The sequence below is a fragment of the Procambarus clarkii genome, chromosome 22 (assembly GCF_040958095.1).
Source record: "Procambarus clarkii isolate CNS0578487 chromosome 22, FALCON_Pclarkii_2.0, whole genome shotgun sequence".
NCBI lineage: Eukaryota > Metazoa > Arthropoda > Malacostraca > Decapoda > Cambaridae > Procambarus > Procambarus clarkii.
The window spans coordinates 21,456,934-21,481,683 of record NC_091171.1 but is presented as its reverse complement, the minus strand read 5'-3'; the positions used below and the strand labels follow the sequence as shown (position 1 = coordinate 21,481,683).

Sequence of the window (24,750 nt, the reverse complement as noted above, 5' to 3'; positions counted from 1 at the left end):
CAAAGGGAACTTGAAAATGGCAGGCGATGACCTGCCTGACATACTTCTCCACACCTCCACCGAGATGTTAATCCGGAGCATAATCTCACACCTCTCGAGGAAGGATCGGTGTAGACACGATCTGGGGCGACTCGACACTTCCCTGTGTCATGGCACCGATGATGGCTGGTCACAGACGGCATTTCTGTTGCCGGTCCGGTAGTCCTTCAGGGAGACAGGAACCTGGAATACAGGGGTCTGATAATTCAGAGTGACAGCGACAGCGGGTAAAACAGTACTTACAGCATACTCTACTAGGTCCACACCTAGTCCCACCGGGGCTGTTCGTACGTCGCAGATGGCATTCGCTCTGCCACCGTCAGGTCGACCAACGTTCCGCATAACGCTGCATTGAGGCTCGGCAATCACGCGGGGGTGTCAACCTGCCGGAAACAGTCACTCACATTATCATATCTCGTACCTCCTGTATCAACCATCACTTTCCAGGCCCCTCCTTTGCCTGCAACGCTTGCAGTGCAAATCTCCAATCCCTGGGAACTCTTCACGATGTTCACGGGAGCCATCATCCTTCGGGTCGTCCACTGATCCTTACTGAGAACACAGAGAACACATACGAGAACAAAACAAAATACCGGTAGGAAACATTTGGTTACCTTAGGGACAAGTTTCCTGAGCCTGTCATGTCCATAGCCGGCAACATCCACTAGCCTGACTTGGACCGAAGAAGGCACTAGACCTTTTGAACACACCTCACATACCTCTGACGTCTGGGGAATCTCTGGCTGGTTCAATACACGCTGTAACTTGCCATACCGCAAGCACACATCCGCCTTCGTTCCAGACTCGTTGGTATCCGTGGGTGCCCGCACACAAGGCCTCTCTTCTAGCTCGGGTACTTCTGCTATCGTAACCGCATGTTCCTCATCGGGAGAAGAACCAGGAGACACTGTTAGAATACTGTCGATCTGCGGGTGAGAGGAAGGATTAAACATACTTTCATCCGGGTCTGTCTTTACCTGGACATTACCACTGCCTGTTACCTCAGACCTTGCTGTTCTGGCTGACTCGTCCACGACCTTGGGATGATTGGTGCTCCAATCCGATACCAAGTCAACAGCCTTTCTCGAAGTTAGCCTTTCTCGAAGTTAGCCTTTCTCGAAGGCTAGTACCACGTCAATCCCAGCCACAGGGAGGGTATCGACTACTGCCAACGCACATGTGCCGCTGAAGTAAGGCGAGTCGAGATGTACCGGCACTAAGGGGGCGATATACTGCGTCCTAGGAAACCCAACCAGGACAACCTGTTGTCTCCCGTCCACACTTACTCCCTCGGGTAACGAGCTCTTCACGATCAGGGACTGGGCTGCTCCACTATCTCTGAGCACTACAACTGATCTACCAGTATGATCACTCGATACATACCCGCCTGAAGTGTGAGGGGAAAACAATCTGGGTTCTTCCTGCGTCGTCGTCGACTGGCTTCCTGCTGGTGGTATTACACAGCTCATCATCATCACCTCCCTACGTGCGCTGCCACCTCTTCTGCCTCGGCACCTAGCAGCTACATGCCCTTTCTGCCCACAGGTCCAGCACACCACATTCCTCCTTGGACTCCGGTGTTTCGGACTACTAGGACTAGTCCTTCGAGGGCTACTTGGGGGCGTCTTCTTAGCGCTTTGTGGGACGGGTCTTTCCTCTTCGTCATGAGGTCTGTCAAACCGGCACTGGTAATTCCTTGGGACGTACTTAGCAGACGGCCTATGAGTCAGGATATACTCTTCAGCCATGGTGGCTGCCGCACTCAAGGTCTCTACCTGCTGTTCCTCTAAGTACGTCTTCAGGTCTCCAGACAAACAATCCTTGAAGTCCTCGAGCAGAATCAGCTGCTCGAGGTCTTCCTTGGTCTCCACCTTCCGAGAGGCACACCATTCCTGGAAAAGTCGCTCCTTGATGGTGGCGAATTCGGTGAAAGTGTGCTCTGAGGTCTTTTTCAGGTTTCGGAACTTCTGCCTGTATGCCTCAGGTACCAATTGGTACGCCATGAGTACAACCTTCTTCACCTTGTCGTAATCGCCGGAGTCGTCAAGGGATAACGTAGAGTAGGCGATTTGGGCCTTCCCAGTCAAGACTGACTGTATCATGATGGCCCAATTCTCCCTTGGCCACTCCAAAGAGGCAGCGACTTTCTCGAAGGCTGCAAAGAACTTTGAAACTTCCCTCTCATTGAATTTGGGGACCATTTTGATATTCCTTACCAGATCGAAACCGCTGGTGTCCGTTGTTGGCCTCCGACCACCGCCTAATCGCAATACTTCTAGTTCATGTTGTCTGTCTTTCTTTTTCTTCTCTCTCTCGCTGTTTCTCTTCCCTTTCTCGCTCTTCTCTCTCTCTTTCTCGTTCTTCTCTTTCTCTCTCTCGTTCCTCTTCTCTTTCTCGTTCTTCTCTTTCTCGTTTCTCTTCTCTTTCTCGCTCTTCTCTTTCTCGTTTCTCTTCTCTTTCTCGCTCTTCTCTTTCTCTTTTCTCTTCCCTCTCTCGTGCCTCTCTTTCTTCTCTTTCTAATTCTAAACGCCTCATCGCCAATTCTTTTTCTTTCATCTCCATTTCTTTATCTTGTCTCTCGTTCCATTTCTAATTTCTTCCATTCTATTTCACGATTTATCTCTAGGGCACGCATTTTGACTGTTAGGAAGCTGATATTAAGCTCACCTGCATCACTGTCAATGTCGCTGCCCTTATCTTCCTTTTCCGTGGAAGCTATTTCCTCACCTTCCTTTGTACTAGGAGTCTCACCTTCCTGTTTCTCTTCTGCCTTCAGGTGCCGGTGAACCTTGGACAAGATCTCCACACGGGAATCACTGGCACGGATCTTGATCTCCAGGTAGGCGCTCACTAGTACAAGTTCCGGTTTGCTTAGATACTTTAATCTGGCAAGACAGTCCTCTCTGTTCAGAAAAGCCTGCACATCGTCCAGATCATCGATGGTAGCTTTCTCTGCCATTGTCACCGATGGAACACTTAACTAGACACTAGCACTTGACACACCGCTTACACTTTAGCACTTAACGCACCGAGCACAGTTCTACGTCAATATTGCACTTTATTGCACCAAACACTGCACTTGCCAATATTGCACGTAATCACTTCGGGCACCACACTACGCAATATCGCACTTAATCACAGCGAACCCTTCGCTCTACAATATTGCACTGAATCACTGAGCACCGCACTACTCAATATTGCACTTAATCGCTTAGTCACAGCGAGCACCGCACTGCACAATATTGCACTTAGTCACTCTTGAGCACCGCACAGGACGTATAACGTCACAATCGTCACACAGGGGGAATTATATACAGGGATTACGCCACTTCACCACCCCTGTCAAACATACTTAACAAGGGGACGGATCCCGCTGGGGATGCCAATTATGTTACGGCCCTCTCGGGACGCAACGGGGTTCTTACTCTGATGTTGTTAGAGGAAGTTGTATCCAACCCCAAGCCAGTAGTGGCTTTCAAGGGATGTGATCCGTGACGCAAGTAACTTAAAGGGGAAGGGAAATAAAGGCAAAAACTTAATATAATATATTAACCACCACCAATAAATAATATATAAAATAGATTACACGGGGGAGGGGTATTAACACTGTACACGTATGTCTTCTCCTGAAGACCCTGGAATCAAGCTCTCGGTGCTAAGTAGTCGGTGCTTACGTGGCCTCACAACGAATCCTCTGAGAATGCTGAGCCTACCCTGGCCACAGGTCAGCCAAAACACAGGTCCACTGGGGGCACCGCCGTGGAGGCCATCAACCACACGTCCAGCTGGTCTGCTGGCAGGTTCCGGATCAGCAAGGCTGGTCAGGCCACTCCACAGGATATATTAGGGTAACGCCCTAGACAGGAGCCTCGTGTGACACCACAAATCACTCTCCTGTCCTCAATACCCCAGTGGATGATTGTCTCCAACAGTCGGTCCCGGGTAATCCTTCTACTGCCACTCCACTGGCAGGGTAACACACCACAGTGTTCTTCCGGGGGGACGACTTCACAACTGCTGCAGCAAAGTACAAAGTATGGAGACGGCTGCCTCGGGTAGACTGTCTCAACTTCCATCACCGCAGTCCCAGGTCGACTCTGTAAACAGACACGTCATCAATAACTGGGACACACTAAGGCACCTCACTTACAGGCTCAGACACAAACGCCCACCTATCCACTCCATAGATGGCGCTGGTGTCTGAGCACCACCTCACCAGAGGTCAGCAGCGGCGGTGTTGTGAGCTGCACCGGACTAGAAACTGGCCCTCGAGGCCAATACATCCCGTCCTCGCCAGGTGTCGTCGTCCATTTGGTGGGGGTTTCGGGAGCTGACCCACAGATGGCGCGGTCGTCACTGCTCCGTGCTCGGACGCTGGATCCGGGTTCGTTACAGTAAGGTACATACATAAAAGAGATTTTACAAAGAGTGATGGATTTATAGTTAGGGTTAGTACATACAGTGCCTAAAGCCACTATTACGCAAAGCGTTTCGGGCATAAAAAACTTAAATGACTAAAGCTTAATAATAATTGAGCATAAAGAGTAAAATGAAAACATGGAATGAAAACATAGCTGAAAAAGCAGCACAAATACAATTCTGTCAACAAACAGCGCTCTTTTAAAAAAACAGACATTGGATGACATTAGAGGGGTAAGGTAAGTTACAGGGAATTTATTAGGTATAGCTTCGTTTTTATCTTAAACTGGTTGAGAGAGGTACAGTCTTTAACATGGTTGGGAAGGTCATTCCACAATCTGGGTCCCTTGATTTGTAGAGCATTTCTAGTTTGATTAAGTCGTACCCTAGAAATATCAAAACTGTATTTATTTCCTCCCCGTCCATCCTCGCCCATCCTCCACCTCGCCCATCCTCTCCCTTGAGAAGCCTACGCTTCTATTGCTTTAGCCCTCCAACCAGAAGACTACAGCTCAAGGTGAGCAACTCTCTTTATTATTACTCTGACAAGTTACCACGTGGTCGGGCGTCCCATACTCCATAGGCGACCGCCTCCACACTAAGAAATTCTGAGCGAGTCCCCCAATCACATCCCATCAAGGAATGATTCCATAACAGAAAACGGACGTAATCAATTGGTAACTATTTTAATTTTGAAAAATCCCTCATCCCGATCATAGTAAACACATTTATTTATAGTTAATTTTGATAATTACCACGTCGCATTAAATGCTATTTAACTACCATATCCATTGCTTCACTAAATACAAACTTGACCATAACAATATCTAGTAAACCTATATTCACAGGTTTGTGTTACAAGTTCTGAGCGTCTAGATGGCAGCCAGCCGTCTGGATGCCCGGGCCGGACCGGCCGTCTACCTGCCCGATCGGCTGGATGGCAGAGTCGAACAGGGCAGGGCGTCTAGCTAGCATGGTTGGGTCGGCCGTCAGGATGGCAGGACCAGGCCGGTCGTCTGACTTGTAGGGCCGGGCCGGCCGTCTGAATAAGCAGGGCCGGGCCGACTGGCCGTCCTGCAGTTTTATAAATATCGGAAATCTCCCCTTATAACCTCGAATTTTGTCGCTACTAGACGGTGGTACATTCAACGAACGGTAAGTTAAATAGATAACCCTCTAATCTTCATGTGTGTGTTTACGTAATTCTTCCCCTTCAAAGCTTAATAACGAATTCTAAGCGAGTCCCCCAATAACATCCCATCAACGAATAATTGCATAAGAGAAAACGGCACCTTCAGTTGGTAACTATTTTACTTTCGAAAAAATACCTTATCACTATCATAATAAACACATTTATTTATAGTTTATTTTGACAATTACCACGTTGTATTTAATTATATTTAACTACAAATTCCAGTCTTATATCTAACAAAACTATATTCACCTTTCCATAACACATCACATATATACTAGCGTTAGTTCTCGACGTCGTAAATAGAGCAAAATAAATACTTGTTATAAATCCCATCGTAATAAATTATAAATTTCATCATCCGACTTCCTACGTCTATATGATAAGCTTATAACACTTATTTTTCGTTGTAAGACGCTCGCCTGGCGTTTCGTGAGCGCTTTGTCATGGGTTCGTATCCTGGCCGGGGAGGATTTACTGGGCGCCAAACCTTAACTGTAGCCTCTGTTCACCCAACAGTAAAATGGGTACCTGGTTGTTAAACGATTTGGAGGATCGTATGCCAGGGAACATAAGGATTAAGGATTTGCTCGAAACACTACGCATGCCAGTAGTGGGGGGTGCTGGTCGTGTGTGTGTGTGTGGGGGGGGGGGGGGTGGTGCTGGTCGTGTGTGTGTGTGTGTGTGTGGGAGTGGTGCTGGTCGTGTGTGTGTGTGTGGGGGGGGGGGGTGCTGGTCGTGTGTGTGTGAGTGTTTACTAGTTGTGTTTTTACGGGGGTTGAGCTCTGCTCTTTCGGCCCGCCTCTCAACTGTCAATCAACTGTTTACTAACTACTATTTATTTATTTATTTATTTATTTATTTTCCCCACACCACACACACACACACCCCCCAGGAAGCAGCCCGTGACAGCTGACTAACTCCCAGGTACCTATTTACTGCTAGGTAACAGGGGCATTCAGGGTGAGAGAAACTTTGCCCATTTGTTTCTGCCTCGTGCGGGAATCGAACCCGCGCCACAGAATTACGAATCCTGCGCGCTATCCACCAGGCTACGTGTGTGTGGGTGGGAGTGGTGCTGGTCGTGTGTGTGTGTGGGTGGGTGGGGGGGTGCTGGTCGTGTGGGCTAGGATCCGTGTGTGTGTGTGGGGGGGGTGCTGGTCGTGTGGGCTAGGACCCGTGTGTGTGTGTGGGGGGGGGGGGGGTGCTGGTCGTGTGGGCTAGGATCCGTGTGTGTGTGTGGGGGGGGGGGTGCTGGTCGTGTGGGCTAGGATCCGTGTGTGTGTGGGGGGGGGTGCTGGTCGTGTGGGATAGGACCCGTGTGTGTGTGTGGGGGGGGAGGTGCTGGTCGTGTGGGATAGGACCCGTGTGGGGGGGGTGCTGGTCGTGTGGGCTACGACCCGTGTGGGGGGGGGGTGCTGGTCGTGTGGGATAGGACGCGTGTGTGTGTGTGGGGGGTGCTGGTCGTGTGGGGGGGGGGGTGCTGGTCGTGTGGGATAGGACGCGTGTGTGTGTGGGGGGGGTGCTGGTCGTGTGGGGGGGGGGGTGCTGGTCGTGTGGGATAGGACGCGTGTGTGTGTGGGGGGGTGCTGGTCGTGTGGGGGGGGGGATGCTGGTCGTGTGGGCTAGGAAGCGTGTGTGTGTGGGGGGGGTGCTGGTCGTGTGGGGGGGGGTGCTGGTCGTGTGGGATAGGACGCGTGTGTGTGTGTGGGGGGGATGCTGGTCGTGTGGGCTAGGAAGCGTGTGTGTGTGGGGGGGTGCTGGTCGTGTGGGGGGGTGCTGGTCGTGTGGGGGGGTGCTGGTCGTGTGGGGGGGTGCTGGTCGTGTGGGGGGGGGGGGGTGCTGGTCGTGTGGGCTAGGACGCGTGTGTGTGGGGGGGGGGTGCTGGTCGTGTGGGGGGGTGCTGGTCGTGTGGGGGGGGGGTGCTGGTCGTGTGGGGGGGGGAGTGCTGGTCGTGTGGGCTAGGACGCGCGTGTGTGTGTGTGGGGGGGGTGCTGGTCGTGTGGGCTACGACCCGTGTGTGTGTGGGGGGGGGGGTGCTGGTCGTGTGGGCTAGGGCTCGTGTGTGTGTGGGGGGGGGGGGTGCTGGTCATGTGGGCTAGGACCCGTGTGTGTGGGGGGGGGGGTGCTGGTCGTGTGGGCTAGGACGCGTTTGTGTGGGGGGGGGTGCTGGTCGTGTGGGGGGGGGGGGGGTGCTGGTCGTGTGGGGGGGGGGTGCTGGTCGTGTGGGCTAGGACGCGTGTGTGTGGGGGGGGGATGCTGGTCGTGTGGGCTAGGACCCGTGTGTGTGGGGGGGGTGCTGGGGTGGGTGCTGGGGGGGGGTGCTGGGGGGGTGCTGGGGGGGTGCTGGTCATGTGGGCTAGGACGCGTGTGTGGGGGGGTGCTGGTCATGTGGGCTAGGACCCGTGTGTGTGGGGGGGGGATGCTGGTCGTGTGGGCTAGGACGCGTGTGTGGGGGGGTGCTGGTCATGTGGGCTAGGACCCGTGTGTGTGGGGGGGGGGTGCTGGTCGTGTGGGCTAGGACGTGTGTGTGTGGGGGGGGTGCTGGGGTGGGTGCTGGGGGGGGTGCTGGGGGGGTGCTGGGGGGGTGCTGGGGGGGTGCTGGGGGGGGTGCTGGGGGGGTGCTGGTCGTGTGGGCTAGGACCCGTGTGGGGGGGGGTGCTGGTCGTGTGGGCTAGGACCCGTGTGTGTGGGGGGGGTGCTGGGGTGGGTGCTGGGGGGGGGGTGCTGGGGGGGTGCTGGGGGGGTGCTGGGGGGGGGTGCTGGGGGGGTGCTGGTCGTGTGGGCTAGGACCCGTGTGGGGGGGGGGTGCTGGTCGTGTGGGGGGGGGGGTGCTGGTCGTGTGGGGGGGGGTGCTGGTCGTGTGGGCTAGGACCCATGTGTGGGGGGGTGCTGGTCGTGTGGGCTAGGACGCGTGTGTGTGGGGGGGGGGGTGCTGGGGGGGTGCTGGGGGGGTGCTGGGGGGGTGCTGGGGGGGGGGGTGCTGGTCGTGGGGGCTAGGACCCGTGTGTGGGGGGGGGTGCTGGTCGTGTGGGCTAGGACCCGTGTGGGGGGGGGTGCTGGTCGTGTGGTCTAGGACCCGTGTGTGTGGGGGGGTGCTGGGGTGGGTGCTGGGGGGGGTGCTGGGGGGGGTGCTGGGGGGGTGCTGGGGGGGTGCTGGTCGTGTGGGCTAGGACCCGTGTGGGGGGGGGGGTGCTGGTCGTGTGGGGGGGGGGGGGTGCTGGTCGTGTGGGCTAGGACCCGTGTGTGTGGGGGGGGGGTGCTGGTCGTGTGGGCTTGGACTCGTGTGGGGGGGAGGGTGCTGGTCGTGTGGGCTAGGACCCGTGTGTGGGGGGGGGGGGTGCTGGTCGTGTGGGCTAGGACCCGTGTGTGTGGGGGGGGGTGCTGGTCGTGTGGGCTAGGACCCGTGTGTGTGGGGGAGGTGCTGGTCGTGTGGGGGGGAGGGTGCTGGTCGTGTGGGCTAGGGCCCGTGTGTGTAGGGGAGGGTGCTGGTCGTGTGGGCTAGGACCCGTGTGTGTGGGGGGGGTGCTGGTCGTGTGGGCTAGGACCCGTGTGTGTGTGGGGGGGGGTGCTGGTCGTGTGGGCTAGGACCCGTGTGTGTAGGGGAGGGTGCTGGTCGTGTGGGCTAGGACCCGTGTGTGTGGGGGGAGTGCTGGTCGTGTGGGCTAGGACCCGTGTGTGTAGGGGAGGGTGCTGGTCGTGTGGGCTAGGACCCGTGTGTGTGGGGGGGGGGTGCTGGTCGTGTGGGCTAGGACCCGTGTGTGTGGGGGGGTGGTGCTGGTCGTGTGGGCTAGGACCCGTGTGTGTGGGGGGGGGGGGTGCTGGTCGTGTGGGCTAGGACCCGTGTGTGTGGGGGGGGTGCTGGTCGTGTGGGGGGGGGGGGGTGCTGGTCGTGTGGGCTAGGGCCCGTGTGGGGGGGCTGGTCGTGTGGGCTAGGACCCGTATGTGTGGGGGGGTGCTGGTCGTGTGGGCTAGGACCCGTGTGTGTGGGGGGGGGGGTGCTGGTCGTGTGGGGGGGGGTGCTGGTCGTGTGGGGGGGGTGCTGGTCGTGTGGGCTAGTACCCGTGTGTGGGGGGGGGGTGCTGGTCGTGTGGGCTAGGACCCGTGTGTGGGGGGGGGTGCTGGTCGTGTGGGCTAGGACCCGTGTGTGTAGGGGGGGTGCTGGTCGTGTGGGCTAGGACCCGTGTGTGGGGGAGGGTGCTGGTCGTGTGGGCTAGGACCCGTGTGTGGGGGGGGGTGCTGGTCGTGTGGGCTAGGACCCGTGTGTGGGGGAGGGTGCTGGTCGTGTGGGCTAGGACCCGTGTGTGGGGGGGTGCTGGTCGTGTGGGCTAGGACCTGTGTGTGGGGGAGGGTGCTGGTCGTGTGGGCTAGGACCCGTGTGTGGGGGGGTGCTGGTCGTGTGGGCTAGGACCCGTGTGTGGGGGGGGGGTGCTGGTCGTGTGGGCTAGGACCCGTGTGTGGGGGAGGGTGCTGGTCGTGTGGGCTAGGACCCGTGTGTGGGGGGGTGCTGGTCGTGTGGGCTAGGACCCGTGTGTGTGGGGGGGGGGTGCTGGTCGTGTGGGCTAGGACCCGTGTGTGTGGGGGGGGGTGCTGGTCGTGTGGGCTAGGACCCGTGTGTGTGTGTGGGGGGGTGCTGGTCGTGTGGGCTAGGACCCGTGTGTGGGGGGGGGTGCTGGTCGTGTGGGCTAGGACCCGTGTGTGTGGGGGGGGTGCTGGTCGTGTGGGCTAGGACCCGTGTGTGTGGGGGGGGTGCTGGTCGTGTGGGGGGGGGGGGTGCTGGTCGTGTGGGCTAGGGCCCGTGTGTGTAGGGGAGGGTGCTGGTCGTGTGGGCTAGGACCCGTGTGTGTGGGGGGGGTGCTGGTCGTGTGGGCTAGGACCCGTGTGTGTGGGGGGGGTGCTGGTCGTGTGGGCTAGGACCCGTGTGTGTGGGGGGGGGGTGCTGGTCGTGTGGGGGGGGGTGCTGGTCGTGTGGGCTAGGACCCGTGTGTGTGGGGGGGGTGCTGGTCGTGTGGGGGGGGGGTGCTGGTCGTGTGGGCTAGGACCCGTATGTGTGGGGGGGTGCTGGTCGTGTGGGCTAGGACCCGTGGGTGTGGGGGGGGGTGCTGGTCGTGTGGGGGGGGTGCTGGTCGTGTGGGCTAGGACCCGTGTGGGGGGGGGGGTGCTGGTCGTGTGGGCTAGGACCCGTGTGTGTGGGGGGGTGCTGGTCGTGTGGGCTAGGACCCGTGTGTGTTGGGGGGGGGTGCTGATCGTGTGGGCTAGGACCCGTGTGTGGGGGGGTGCTGGTCGTGTGGGCTAGGACCCGTGTGTGTGGGGGGGTGCTGGTCGTGTGGGCTAGGACCCGTGTGTGTGGGGGGGGGGGTGCTGATCGTGTGGGCTAGGACCCGTGTGTGGGGGGGTGCTGGTCGTGTGGGCTAGGACGCGTGTGTGTGTGGGGGTGCTGGGGTGGGTGCTGGGGGGGGGTGCTGGGGGGGTGCTGGGGGGGGGTGCTGGGGGGGGTGCTGGTCGTGTGGGCTAGGACCCGTGTGGGGGGGGGTGCTGGTCGTGTGGGGGGGGTGCTGGTCGTGTGGGGGGGTGCTGGTCGTGTGGGCTAGGACCCGTGTGTAGGGGAGGGTGCTGGTCGTGTGGGCTAGGACTCGTGTGGGGGGGGGGGGTGCTGGTCGTGTGGTCTAGGACCCGTGTGTGTGGGGGGGGTGCTGGGGTGGGTGCTGGGGGGGGTGCTGGGGGGGTGCTGGGGGGGGGTGCTGGGGGGGGGGGTGCTGGGGGGGGTGCTGGTCGTGTGGGCTAGGACCCGTGTGGGGGGGGTGCTGGTCGTGTGGGGGGGGGTGCTGGTCGTGTGGGGGGGTGCTGGTCGTGTGGGCTAGGACCCGTGTGTGGGGGGGGGTGCTGGTCGTGTGGGCTTGGACTCGTGTGGGGGGGGGGGGTGCTGGTCGTGTGGGCTAGGACCCGTGTGTGTGGGGGGGGTGCTGGTCGTGTGGGGGGGGTGCTGGTCGTGTGGGCTAGGACCCGTGTGGGGGGGGGGTGCTGGTCGTGTGGGCTAGGACCCGTGTGTGTGTGTGGGGGGGTGCTGGTCGTGTGGGCTAGGACCCGTGTGTGGGGGGGGGTGCTGGTCGTGTGGGCTAGGACCCGTGTGTGTGGGGGGGGTGCTGGTCGTGTGGGCTAGGACCCGTGTGTGTGGGGGGGGTGCTGGTCGTGTGGGGGGGGGGGGTGCTGGTCGTGTGGGCTAGGGCCCGTGTGTGTAGGGGAGGGTGCTGGTCGTGTGGGCTAGGACCCGTGTGTGTGGGGGGGGTGCTGGTCGTGTGGGCTAGGACCCGTGTGTGTGGGGGGGGTGCTGGTCGTGTGGGCTAGGACCCGTGTGTGTGGGGGGGGGGTGCTGGTCGTGTGGGGGGGGGGTGCTGGTCGTGTGGGCTAGGACCCGTGTGTGTGGGGGGGGTGCTGGTCGTGTGGGGGGGGGGTGCTGGTCGTGTGGGCTAGGACCCGTATGTGTGGGGGGGTGCTGGTCGTGTGGGCTAGGACCCGTGGGTGTGGGGGGGGGTGCTGGTCGTGTGGGGGGGGTGCTGGTCGTGTGGGCTAGGACCCGTGTGGGGGGGGGGGGTGCTGGTCGTGTGGGCTAGGACCCGTGTGTGTGGGGGGGTGCTGGTCGTGTGGGCTAGGACCCGTGTGTGTGGGGGGGGGGTGCTGATCGTGTGGGCTAGGACCCGTGTGTGGGGGGGTGCTGGTCGTGTGGGCTAGGACCCGTGTGTGTGGGGGGGTGCTGGTCGTGTGGGCTAGGACCCGTGTGTGTGGGGGGGGGGTGCTGATCGTGTGGGCTAGGACCCGTGTGTGGGGGGGTGCTGGTCGTGTGGGCTAGGACGCGTGTGTGTGTGGGGGTGCTGGGGTGGGTGCTGGGGGGGGGTGCTGGGGGGGTGCTGGGGGGGGGGGGTGCTGGGGGGGGTGCTGGTCGTGTGGGCTAGGACCCGTGTGGGGGGGGTGCTGGTCGTGTGGGGGGGGTGCTGGTCGTGTGGGGGGGTGCTGGTCGTGTGGGCTAGGACCCGTGTGTAGGGGAGGGTGCTGGTCGTGTGGGCTAGGACTCGTGTGGGGGGGGGGTGCTGGTCGTGTGGTCTAGGACCCGTGTGTGTGGGGGGGGTGCTGGGGTGGGTGCTGGGGGGGGGTGCTGGGGGGGTGCTGGGGGGGGGTGCTGGGGGGGGGGGGTGCTGGGGGGGGTGCTGGTCGTGTGGGCTAGGACCCGTGTGGGGGGGGTGCTGGTCGTGTGGGGGGGGGGTGCTGGTCGTGTGGGGGGGTGCTGGTCGTGTGGGCTAGGACCCGTGTGTGGGGGGGGGTGCTGGTCGTGTGGGCTTGGACTCGTGTGGGGGGGGGGGGTGCTGGTCGTGTGGGCTAGGACCCGTGTGTGTGGGGGGGGTGCTGGTCGTGTGGGGGGGGTGCTGGTCGTGTGGGCTAGGACCCGTGTGGGGGGGGGGGTGCTGGTCGTGTGGGCTAGGACCCGTGTGTGGGGGGGGGGTGCTGGTCGTTTGGGCTAGGACCCGTGTGTGGGGGGGGGGTGCTGGTCGTGTGGGCTAGGACCCGTGTGTGTAGGGGGGGGTGCTGGTCGTGTGGGCTAGGACCCGTGTGTGGGGGAGGGTGCTGGTCGTGTGGGCTAGGACCCGTGTGTGGGGGAGGGTGCTGGTCGTGTGGGCTAGGACCCGTGTGTTGGGGGGTGCTGGTCGTGTGGGGGGGGAGGGTGCTGGTCGTGTGGGCTAGGACCCGTGTGGGGGGGGGTGCTGGTCGTGTGGGCTAGGACCCGTGTGTGTGGGGGGGGGTGCTGGTCGTGTGGGGGGGGGGGTGCTGGGCGTGTGGGCTAGGACCCGTGTGGGGGGGGTGCTGGTCGTGTGGGGGGGGTGCTGGTCGTGTGGGCTAGGACCCGTGTGTGTGGGGGGGGGTGCTGGTCGTGTGGGGGGGGGTGCTGGTCGTGTGGGCTAGGACCCGTGTGTGTGGGGGGGGGTGCTGGTCGTGTGTGGGGGGGGCTGGTCGTATGGGCTAGGACCCGTGTGTGTGGGGGGGGGGGTGCTGGTCGTGTGGGCTAGGACCCGTGTGTGGGGGGGGGGTGCTGGTCGTGTGGGCTAGGACTCGTGTGGGGGGAGGGGGTGCTGGTCGTGTGGGCTAGGACCCGTGTGTGGGGGGGGGTGCTGGTCGTGTGGGCTAGGACCCGTGTGTGTGGGGGGGTGCTGATCGTGTGGGCTAGGACCCGTGTGTGGGGGGGGGTGCTGGTCGTGTGGGCTAGGACCCGTGTGTGTGGGGGGGTGCTGGTCGTGTGGGGGGGGTGCTGGTCGTGTGGGCTAGGACCCGTGTGTGGGGGGGGGGTGCTGGTCGTGTGGGCTAGGACCCGTGTGTGGGGGTGGGGTGCTGGTCGTGTGGGCTAGGACCCGTGTGGGGGCTGGGGCTAGGACCCGTGTGGGGGCTGGGGCTAGGACCCGTGTGGGGGCTGGGGCTAGGACCCGTGTGGGGGCTGGGGCTAGGACCCGTGTGGGGGCTGGGGCTAGGACCCGTGTGGGGGCTGGGGCTAGGACCCGTGTGGGGGCTGGGGCTAGGACCCGTGTGGGGGCTGGGGCTAGGACCCGTGTGGGGGCTGGGGCTAGGACCCGTGTGGGGGCTGGGGCTAGGACCCGTGGGTTGCGTGGATAGCCTATCTGAAGTGGCAGGTGAGGCTGCCTCACACACGTTTGGCTCTATAAGTTATCTGTCATAATTGTCAGGAAGATTATAAGCAACAACTCTACTAGTTCTCATGAAATCAATGATGATTTTGGCTTAATTTTTTAAGGCATTCAGGTGAGTTCTCCTCTACTGAATATCAAATTATATTTAATTAATACTGACGAAATAGCCAACGTAGAAAATGGGTAAAGGCCATTCACAGCCCTAATTAACCTATTCAATCCCCTTGAACGTTTGGTAACGCCTAAATGTTCTCAAGATCTACTATGTGACCTAAAAATCTAAGACAGATTGGTTCCAATTCTGCATACTTAAATAGTTTCTTCTGAGAGCTTGGTACTTTAGAGTACGGAACATTATCACTGTAATGTTAAGTGAGAGTCACTGATGCTCACCAAGACTGTAACTTGCGTAGATACATGAATTTTGGGGTTCAGTCACTGAGCCTGTTATGTGGCTCTGTAATTTTCCCCAGTATTTATACTCTATTCTATACACGATGAGTATAGGATGCATAATAAATGAAGTAAACTAAATGATGCATAAAAGAGAATTCTACGAATATGAGAAGTGAGACTGGAGGCATCTGTCCGCAGCAGCAACAGCCCGCTTGTCTGACAGCCGACCATGATGACTGATGAGAGAGATGACCTGGAGTGGTACACTAGGAACCATCATGAGGCAGCAGGATATACTTAGGCTTCAATCCTGGTCCTTCCCAAGTCCATATCCTGATCCCTATCCACCCTGGCTAAGGAGGCCTAAACATATTTTTTACCTTGTAATATTAAAAAAGTTTATTTTTTATTTTTTGTTTGGCCAGGGTAAGGAACCAGGTGACATTGTTAATAATGCCTTGTTACTAGGGGAGCAGGTGATCCTGGCCAGGGTAAGGAACCAGGTGACATTGTTAATAATGCCTTGTTACTAGGGGAGCAGGTGATCCTGGGCAGGGTAAGGAACCAGGTGACATTGTTAATAATGCCTTGTTACTAGGGGAGCAGGTGATCCTGGGCAGGGTAAGGAACCAGGTGACATTGTTAATAATGCCTTGTTACTAGGGGAGCAGGTGATCCTGGCCAGGGTAAGGAACCAGGTGACATTGTTAATAATGCCTTGTTACTAGGGGAGCAGGTGATCCTGGCCAGGGTAAGGAACCAGGTGACATTGTTAATAGTGCCTTGTTACTAGGGGAGCAGGTGATCCTGGCCAGGGTAAGGAACCAGGTGACATTGTTAATAGTGCCTTGTTACTAGGGGAGCAGGTGATCCTGGCCAGGGTAAGGAACCAGGTGACATTGTTAATAATGCCTTGTTACTAGGGGAGCAGGTGATCCTGGCCAGGGTAAGGAACCAGGTGACATTGTTAATAATGCCTTGTTACTAGGGGAGCAGGTGATCCTGGCCAGGGTAAGGAACCAGGTGACATTGTTAATAATGCCTTGTTACTAGGGGAGCAGGTGATCCTGGCCAGGGTAAGGAACCAGGTGACATTGTTAATAATGCCTTGTTACTAGGGGAGCAGGTGATCCTGGCCAGGGTAAGGAACCAGGTGACATTGTTAATAATGCCTTGTTACTAGGGGAGCAGGTGATCCTGGCCAGGGTAAGGAACCAGGTGACATTGTTAATAATGCCTTGTTACTAGGGGAGCAGGTGATCCTGGCCAGGGTAAGGAACCAGGTGACATTGTTAATAATGCCTTGTTACTAGGGGAGCAGGTGATCCTGGCCAGGGTAAGGAACCAGGTGACATTGTTAATAATGCCTTGTTACTAGGGGAGCAGGTGATCCTGGCCAGGGTAAGGAACCAGGTGACATTGTTAATAGTGCCTTGTTACTAGGGGAGCAGGTGATCCTGGCCAGGGTAAGGAACCAGGTGACATTGTTAATAATGCCTTGTTACTAGGGGAGCAGGTGATCCTGGCCAGGGTAAGGAACCAGGTGACATTGTTAATAATGCCTTGTTACTAGGGGAGCAGGTGATCCTGGCCAGGGTAAGGAACCAGGTGACATTGTTAATAATGCCTTGTTACTAGGGGAGCAGGTGATCCTGGCCAGGGTAAGGAACCAGGTGACATTGTTAATAATGCCTTGTTACTAGGGGAGCAGGTGATCCTGGCCAGGGTAAGGAACCAGGTGACATTGTTAATAGTGCCTTGTTACTAGGGGAGCAGGTGATCCTGGCCAGGGTAAGGAACCAGGTGACATTGTTAATAGTGCCTTGTTACTAGGGGAGCAGGTGATCCTGGCCAGGGTAAGGAACCAGGTGACATTGTTAATAGTGCCTTGTTACTAGGGGAGCAGGTGATCCTGGCCAGGGTAAGGAACCAGGTGACATTGTTAATAATGCCTTGTTACTAGGGGAGCAGGTGATCCTGGCCAGGGTAAGGAACCAGGTGACATTGTTAATAGTGCCTTGTTACTAGGGGAGCAGGTGATCCTGGCCAGGGTAAGGAACCAGGTGACATTGTTAATAGTGCCTTGTTACTAGGGGAGCAGGTGATCCTGGCCAGGGTAAGGAACCAGGTGACATTGTTAATAATGCCTTGTTACTAGGGGAGCAGGTGATCCTGGCCAGGGTAAGGAACCAGGTGACATTGTTAATAATGCCTTGTTACTAGGGGAGCAGGTGATCCTGGCCAGGGTAAGGAACCAGGTGACATTGTTAATAATGCCTTGTTACTAGGGGAGCAGGTGATCCTGGCCAGGGTAAGGAACCAGGTGACATTGTTAATAATGCCTTGTTACTAGGGGAGCAGGTGATCCTGGCCAGGGTAAGGAACCAGGTGACATTGTTAATAATGCCTTGTTACTAGGGGAGCAGGTGATCCTGGCCAGGGTAAGGAACCAGGTGACATTGTTAATAATGCCTTGTTACTAGGGGAGCAGGTGATCCTGGCCAGGGTAAGGAACCAGGTGACATTGTTAATAATGCCTTGTTACTAGGGGAGCAGGTGATCCTGGCCAGGGTAAGGAACCAGGTGACATTGTTAATAATGCCTTGTTACTAGGGGAGCAGGTGATCCTGGCCAGGGTAAGGAACCAGGTGACATTGTTAATAATGCCTTGTTACTAGGGGAGCAGGTGATCCTGGCCAGGGTAAGGAACCAGGTGACATTGTTAATAGTGCCTTGTTACTAGGGGAGCAGGTGATCCTGGCCAGGGTAAGGAACCAGGTGACATTGTTAATAGTGCCTTGTTACTAGGGGAGCAGGTGATCCTGGCCAGGGTAAGGAACCAGGTGACATTGTTAATAATGCCTTGTTACTAGGGGAGCAGGTGATCCTGGGGCGGCCCGCACAGTACCTCACACACACACACACACACACACACACACACACACACACACACACACACACACACACACACACACACACACACACACACACACACGCACGCGCGCACACACACACACACACACACACACACACACACACACACACACACACACACACACACACACACACACACACATACACAGACACACACAGTTGAGAGTTGAGTTAACAGTTGAGAGGCGGGACCAAAGAGCCAAAGCTCAACCCCCGCAAGCACAAATAGGTGAGTACACACACACACACACACACACACACACACACACACACACACACACACACACACACACACACACACACACACACACACACACACACACACACACACACACACACACACACACACACACACACACACCTGGTCGCCACACCTCCCGCAGGGCACACCAGAGCTCCTCACACACACACACACACACACCTGGTCGCCACACCTCCCGCAGGGCACACCAGAGCTCCTCACACACACACACACACACACCTGGTCGCCACACCTCCCGCAGGGCACACCAGAGCTCCTCACACACACACACACACACACCTGGTCGCCACACCTCCCGCAGGGCACACCAGAGCTCCTCACACACACACACACACACACCTGGTCGCCACACCTCCCGCAGGGCACACCAGAGCTCCTCACACACACACACACACACACACACACACACACACACACACACACACACACACACACACACACACACACACACACACACACACACACACACACCTGGTCGCCACACCTCCCGCAGGGCACACCAGAGCTCCTCACACACACACACACACACACACACAAACATGGGTACACTTATAACTGGTGATCCGCTGTGCGTTCTATGGGTCCCATCTACATGGAAACTTTCCTTTACTCTGCTAATGTATATATATCTAGCCTAACTTAAATTAATATTGCACATAAAGGTCGAGAAAGCTGATGCAAAGACAACAACAAGAAACTAGACACGTCAGTCAGTCTCAGGTAAGAAGTTTACCGTTGTTACCCCTCGAGCTCCATAACCGGCCTACACCGCGGTATTAGCAGCCTAGTGACCTCATGCCCAAGGTTCAGTTTAGCCTGGTACTCGACCGCTTCTTGGTAATTACATTTATTTTCGAGATAAAATATTTTTAGCTTTTCTCGTTAATTGGTTACCAAAATCACTGATAACTATATAGTTTAGTTTATATATTATGGACCTGGTGCTCATCCTGTGAGCGGCAGTGGCGACGTTACAGAGGCACATAAGCTGTAGGAAATCATATTTTAATTTACCAATTCATCATAGCAAGTGGTTTTCTTACAGTTAATTGCTGGACTAGAAAAAACTCAGCGCTCGCTCATGAGGGCAACACCGTCGGTCTGCTCCACCAAAACAACACTTACGGCAGATGTACCAAGAGGCCAAAATAAATGCAGGTGTGTGTGTAATGTTATCGATTTGTAGATACTAGAGCTTTAGAAATGATTCCATTAGATTAGGAGCACTGCCCCTTGTTAGGGGCCCAGCACACACATTTACCATCGTCGACCAATTACTATTTCTGTTGTCTCTGTCAAACAATTTTTATTGCTTCATAAAATATAAATATTGGGCTGCAGTTCTGCTCGTGAATGATTTAACAAAAAATGTCAAGTGTCAAACAATATATAAGATTGAACAGTTATGTTATATTTACTCTTTCTCCTGGCTTCTAGTATGGGTATTTCCATAGCCTTCAGCCTGGACAAAAGGACGGACTGGATAAAAATAATCCCCCAGACAAGACCTGGGGAACCAGTGATGGTGTTGTAAGAGAGTAGTGCTCTCTAGGGTGGAGTGCTGTGGCACACTAACAGCTCCATTTAATGCTGGAGCAGTTGTTGACGTGGAGAAGGCACAGAGAACTGCCCAATTAGATTACATAAAACGTTAAATTATTGGGATTGTTTAAAATCTCTCAAACTGTTCGCTTTTTAAGGAGCAGACGAGAGACATAATAATTTAGACTTGGAAAATATTAGAGCGACTAGGAAGTGATTCCTTATGGTATCAGGAGGCATGGCAGGAGGCGCAATGTACCCTATTTGGACAGAAGAGTTGCAATAGGTGGGTTGAGAGACTTCTCTCAACACGAAGGGCCCAAGACGCTTCAATACTCTGGTCCCTCGTTAAGGCCGTGACCGGCCGACCTCTCACAGTGTTCAGAAGGGAACTCTATAAACGCGTCCTAAAGATACCAAATGAACTGCGATCAGCGACGTCTAACAGCCTGGTTGAAAAGATCATCAACCACGAGCCCTGGTCAGAGACCGGGCCAAGGGGGACATTGATCCTGTGAACTTCCACAAAGTAACCTCAGGGTAAGGTGTACGTACACCCCGTCTCAGTGTGGAGGCCAGAGTATACAAATGGTCTACTAAATCAACCTATTCTTGACGGCAGTAGTGCACACCTGCCGGTATCCCAGAGCCCCCAGACAGCTCGGAAGGCGGGTAATGTACAGCCTCAGGGGGTGAAAGGCAGGACAGGAGAGGTGGGGTAGGGGGGGGGGTGAGATGAGGTGCAGCAGATACCACGAGCCTCGGGGTACACCTCCCATACCAGTGTCTCGCTCAGGTACCTCACCACCTAACGGTCCTGCTGGTCTTGTCCCTCAAGGAAGACCTTGACTCTACCTGTCCCGGAGCTTCTAAACCATCCCCAGAGCTTCTAAACCACCCCAGAGCTTCTAAACCACCCCAGAGCTTCTAAACCACCCAAGAGCTTCTAAACCATCCCCAGAGCTTCTAAACCACCCCAGAGCTTCTAAACCACCCCAGAGCTTCTAAACCACCCAAGAGCTTCTAAACCACCCCAGAGCTTCTAAACCACCCCAGAGCATCTAAATCACCCCCAGAGCTTCTAAACCACCCCAGAGCTTCTAAACCACCCCAGAGCTTCTAAACCACCTTCAGAGCTTCTAACCCACCCCCAGAGCTTCTAAACCACCTTCAGAGCTTCTAACCCACCCCCAGAGCTTCTAAACCACCCCAGAGCTTCTAAACCACCCCAGAGCTTCTAAACCACCCCAGAGCTTCTAAACCACCCCCAGAGCTTCTAAATCACCCCCAGAGCTTCTAAATCACCCCCAGAGCTTCTAAACCACCCCCAGAGCTTCTAAATCACCCCCAGAGCTTCTAAACCACCCCCAGAGCTTCTAAACCACCCCCAGAGCTTCTAAACCACCCCCAGAGCTTCTAAACCACCCCCAGAGCTTCTAAACCACCCCCAGAGCTTCTAAACCACCCCCAGAGCTTCTAAACCACCCCCAGAGCTTCTAAACCACCTCCAGAGCTTCTAAATCACCTCCAGAGCTTCTAAACCACCCCAGAGCTTCTAAACCACCCCCAGAGCTTCTAAACCACCACACTGAGAGGCAAACAGAGTCAGTACCCAATGAATTGGGTATTGAATTTGTTTGCCTCTCAATGTCTGTATTTCGTTAATCATGTCTCTCGGTGACTGTATCTCTCGGTGACTGTATCTCTCGGTGACTGTATCTCTCGGTGACTGTATCTCTCGGTGACTGTATCTCTCGGTGACTGTATCTCTCGGTGACTGTATCTCTCAGTGACTGTATCTCTCGGTGACTGTATCTCTCGGTGACTGTATCTCTCGGTGACTGTATCTCTCGGTGACTGTATCTCTCGGTGACTGTATCTCTCAGTGACTGTATCTCTCGGTGACTGTATCTCTCGGTGACTGTATCTCTCGGTGACTGTATCTCTCGGTGACTGTATCTCTCGGTGACTGTATCTCTCGGTGACTGTATCTCTCGGTGACTGTATCTCTCGGTGACTGTATCTCTCAGTGACTGTATCTCTCGGTGACTGTATCTCTCGGTGACTGTATCTCTCGGTGACTGTATCTCTCGGTGACTGTATCTCTCGGTGACTGTATCTCTCGGTGACTGTATCTCTCGGTGACTGTATCTCTCGGTGACTGTATCTCTCGGTGACTGTATCTCTCGGTGACTGTATCTCTCAGTGACTGTATCTCTCGGTGACTGTCTCTCAGTGACTGTATCTCTCGGTGACTGTATCTCTCGGTGACTGTATCTCTCGGTGACTGTATCTCTCGGTGACTGTATCTCTCAGTGACTGTATCTCTCGGTGACTGTATCTCTCGGTGACTGTATCTCTCGGTGACTGTATCTCTCAGTGACTGTATCTCTCGGTGACTGTATCTCTCGGTGACTGTATCTCTCGGTGACTGTATCTCTCGGTGACTGTATCTCTCGGTGACTGTATCTCTCGGTGACTGTATCTCTCGGTGACTGTATCTCTCGGTGACTGTATCTCTCGGTGACTGTATCTCTCGGTGACTGTATCTCTCGGTGACTGTATCTCTCGGTGACTGTATCTCTCGGTGACTGTATCTCTCAGTGACTGTATCTCTCGGTGACTGTCTCTCAGTGACTGTATCTCTCGGTGACTGTATCTCTCGGTGACTGTATCTCTCGGTGACTGTATCTCTCGGTGACTGTATCTCTCAGTGACTGTATCTCTCGGTGACTGTATCTCTCGGTGACTGTATCTCTCGGTGACTGTATCTCTCGGTGACTGTATCTCTCGGTGACTGTATCTCTCAGTGACTGTATCTCTCGGTGACTGTATCTCTCGGTGACTGTATCTCTCGGTGACTGTATCTCTCGGTGACTGTATCTCTCGGTGACTGTATCTCTCAGTGACTGTATCTCTCGGTGACTGTATCTCTCGGTGACTGTATCTCTCGGTGACTGTATCTCTCGGTGACTGTATCTCTCGGTGACTGTATCTCTCGGTGACTGTATCTCTCGGTGACTGTATCTCTCGGTGACTGTATCTCTCGGTGACTGTATCTCTTGGTGCCTATATTTATCGGTGTGTGTATTCACCTAATTGTGCTTGCGGGGGTTGAGCTCTGCTCTTTCGGCCCGCCTCTCAACTTTCATTTTTTTTTTAACACACACACAGGAAGCCGCCCGTAACATCTATCTAACTCCCAGGTACCTATTTCCTGTTAGGTAACAGGGGTCATCAGCGTGAAAGAAACTCTGCCCATTTGTTTTCCACTATCGCCGGGGATTGAACCCGGAAACCAGGATTTCGAGTCACAAGCGCTGTGCACTCAGCCACAGGGCCCATATATATCTCGGTGTCTGTATCTCTCGGTGCCTGTATCTTTTGGTGTACTACCCTAACTTGTTTTTGAATTTGGTCCCGATGGGAGAGTTATTGGGCAGCGTCACTCATCCTGTGAGTGGACACACCGCCATAGTGACAGTATTGGGCAGCGTCACTCATCCTGTGAGTGGACACACCGCCATAGTGACAGTATTGGGCAGCGTCACTCATCCTGTGAGTGGACACACCGCCATAGTGACAGTATTGGGCAGCGTCACTCATCCTGTGAGTGGACACACCGCCATAGTGACAGTATTGGGCAGCGTCACTCATCCTGTGAGTGGACACACCGCCATAGTGACAGTATTGGGCAGCGTCACTCATCCTGTGAGTGGACACACCGCCATAGTGACAGTATTGGGCAGCGTCACTCATCCTGTGAGTGGACACACCGCCATAGTGACAGTATTGGGCAGCGTCACTCATCCTGTGAGTGGACACACCGCCATAGTGACAGTATTGGGCAGCACCACTCATCCTGTGAGTGGACACACCGCCATAGTGACAGTATTGGGCAGCGTCACTCATCCTGTGAGTGGACACACCGCCATAGTGACAGTATTGGGCAGCGTCACTCATCCTGTGAGTGGACACACCGCCATAGTGACAGTATTGGGCAGCGTCACTCATCCTGTGAGTGGACACACCGCCATAGTGACAGTATTGGGCAGCGTCACTCATCCTGTGAGTGGACACACCGCCATAGTGACAGTATTGGGCAGCACCACTCATCCTGTGAGTGGACACACCGCCATAGTGACAGTATTGGGCAGCGTCACTCATCCTGTGAGTGGACACACCGCCATAGTGACAGTATTGGGCAGCGTCACTCATCCTGTGAGTGGACACACCGCCATAGTGACAGTATTGGGCAGCACCACTCATCCTGTGAGTGGACACACCGCCATAGTGACAGTATTGGGCAGCGTCACTCATCCTGTGAGTGGACACACCGCCATAGTGACAGTATTGGGCAGCGTCACTCATCCTGTGAGTGGACACACCGCCATAGTGACAGTATTGGGCAGCGTCACTCATCCTGTGAGTGGACACACCGCCATAGTGACAGTATTGGGCAGCGTCACTCATCCTGTGAGTGGACACACCGCCATAGTGACAGTATTGGGCAGCACCACTCATCCTGTGAGTGGACACACCGCCATAGTGACAGTATTGGGCAGCGTCACTCATCCTGTGAGTGGACACACCGCCATAGTGACAGTATTGGGCAGCACCACTCATCCTGTGAGTGGACACACCGCCATAGTGACAGTATTGGGCAGCGTCACTCATCCTGTGAGTGGACACACCGCCATAGTGACAGTATTGGGCAGCGCCACTCATCCTGTGAGTGGACACACCGCCACAGTGACAGTATTGGGCAGCGCCACTCATCCTGTGAGTGGACACACCGCCACAGTGACAGTATTGGGCAGCGCCACTCATCCTGTGAGTGGACACACCGCCACAGTGACAGTATTGGGCAGCGCCACTCATCCTGTGAGTGGACACACCGCCACAGTGACAGTATTGGGCAGCGCCACTCATCCTGTTAGTGAACACACCGCCACAGTGACAGTATTGGGCAGCGCCACTCATCCTGTGAGTGGACACACCGCCACAGTGACAGTATTGGGCAGCGCCACTCATCCTGTGAGTGGACACACCGCCACAGTGACAGTATTGGGCAGCTCCACTCATCCTGTTAGTGAACACACCGCCATAGCAGCATTTACAACACTCCCCAATAGGAAGAAAACCCACTGGGTTGTTCATCCTCGGGCCAAGGGGCCTCGTAGCCTGGTGGATAGAGCGCAGGACTCGTAATTCTGTGGCGCGGGTTCGATTCCCGCACGAGGCAGAAACAAATGGGCAAAGTTTCTTTCACCCTG

At 56.0% G+C, this 24,750-nt stretch overlaps 1 protein-coding gene across 1 annotated transcript in view; it reads left to right on the top strand.

Moving 5' to 3' along the window:
• Positions 1–24,750, top strand: part of LOC123756487 (uncharacterized protein DDB_G0290587) — a 90,807-nt gene that overhangs the window by 47,970 nt on the left and 18,087 nt on the right. Inside the window, exon 2 of the mRNA XM_045739690.2 lies at positions 18,978–19,090. Coding sequence (XP_045595646.2) covers positions 19,085–19,090 — 6 coding nt within the window. The 5' untranslated portion in view covers positions 18,978–19,084. The remainder of the gene's footprint in view (positions 1–18,977; positions 19,091–24,750) is intronic.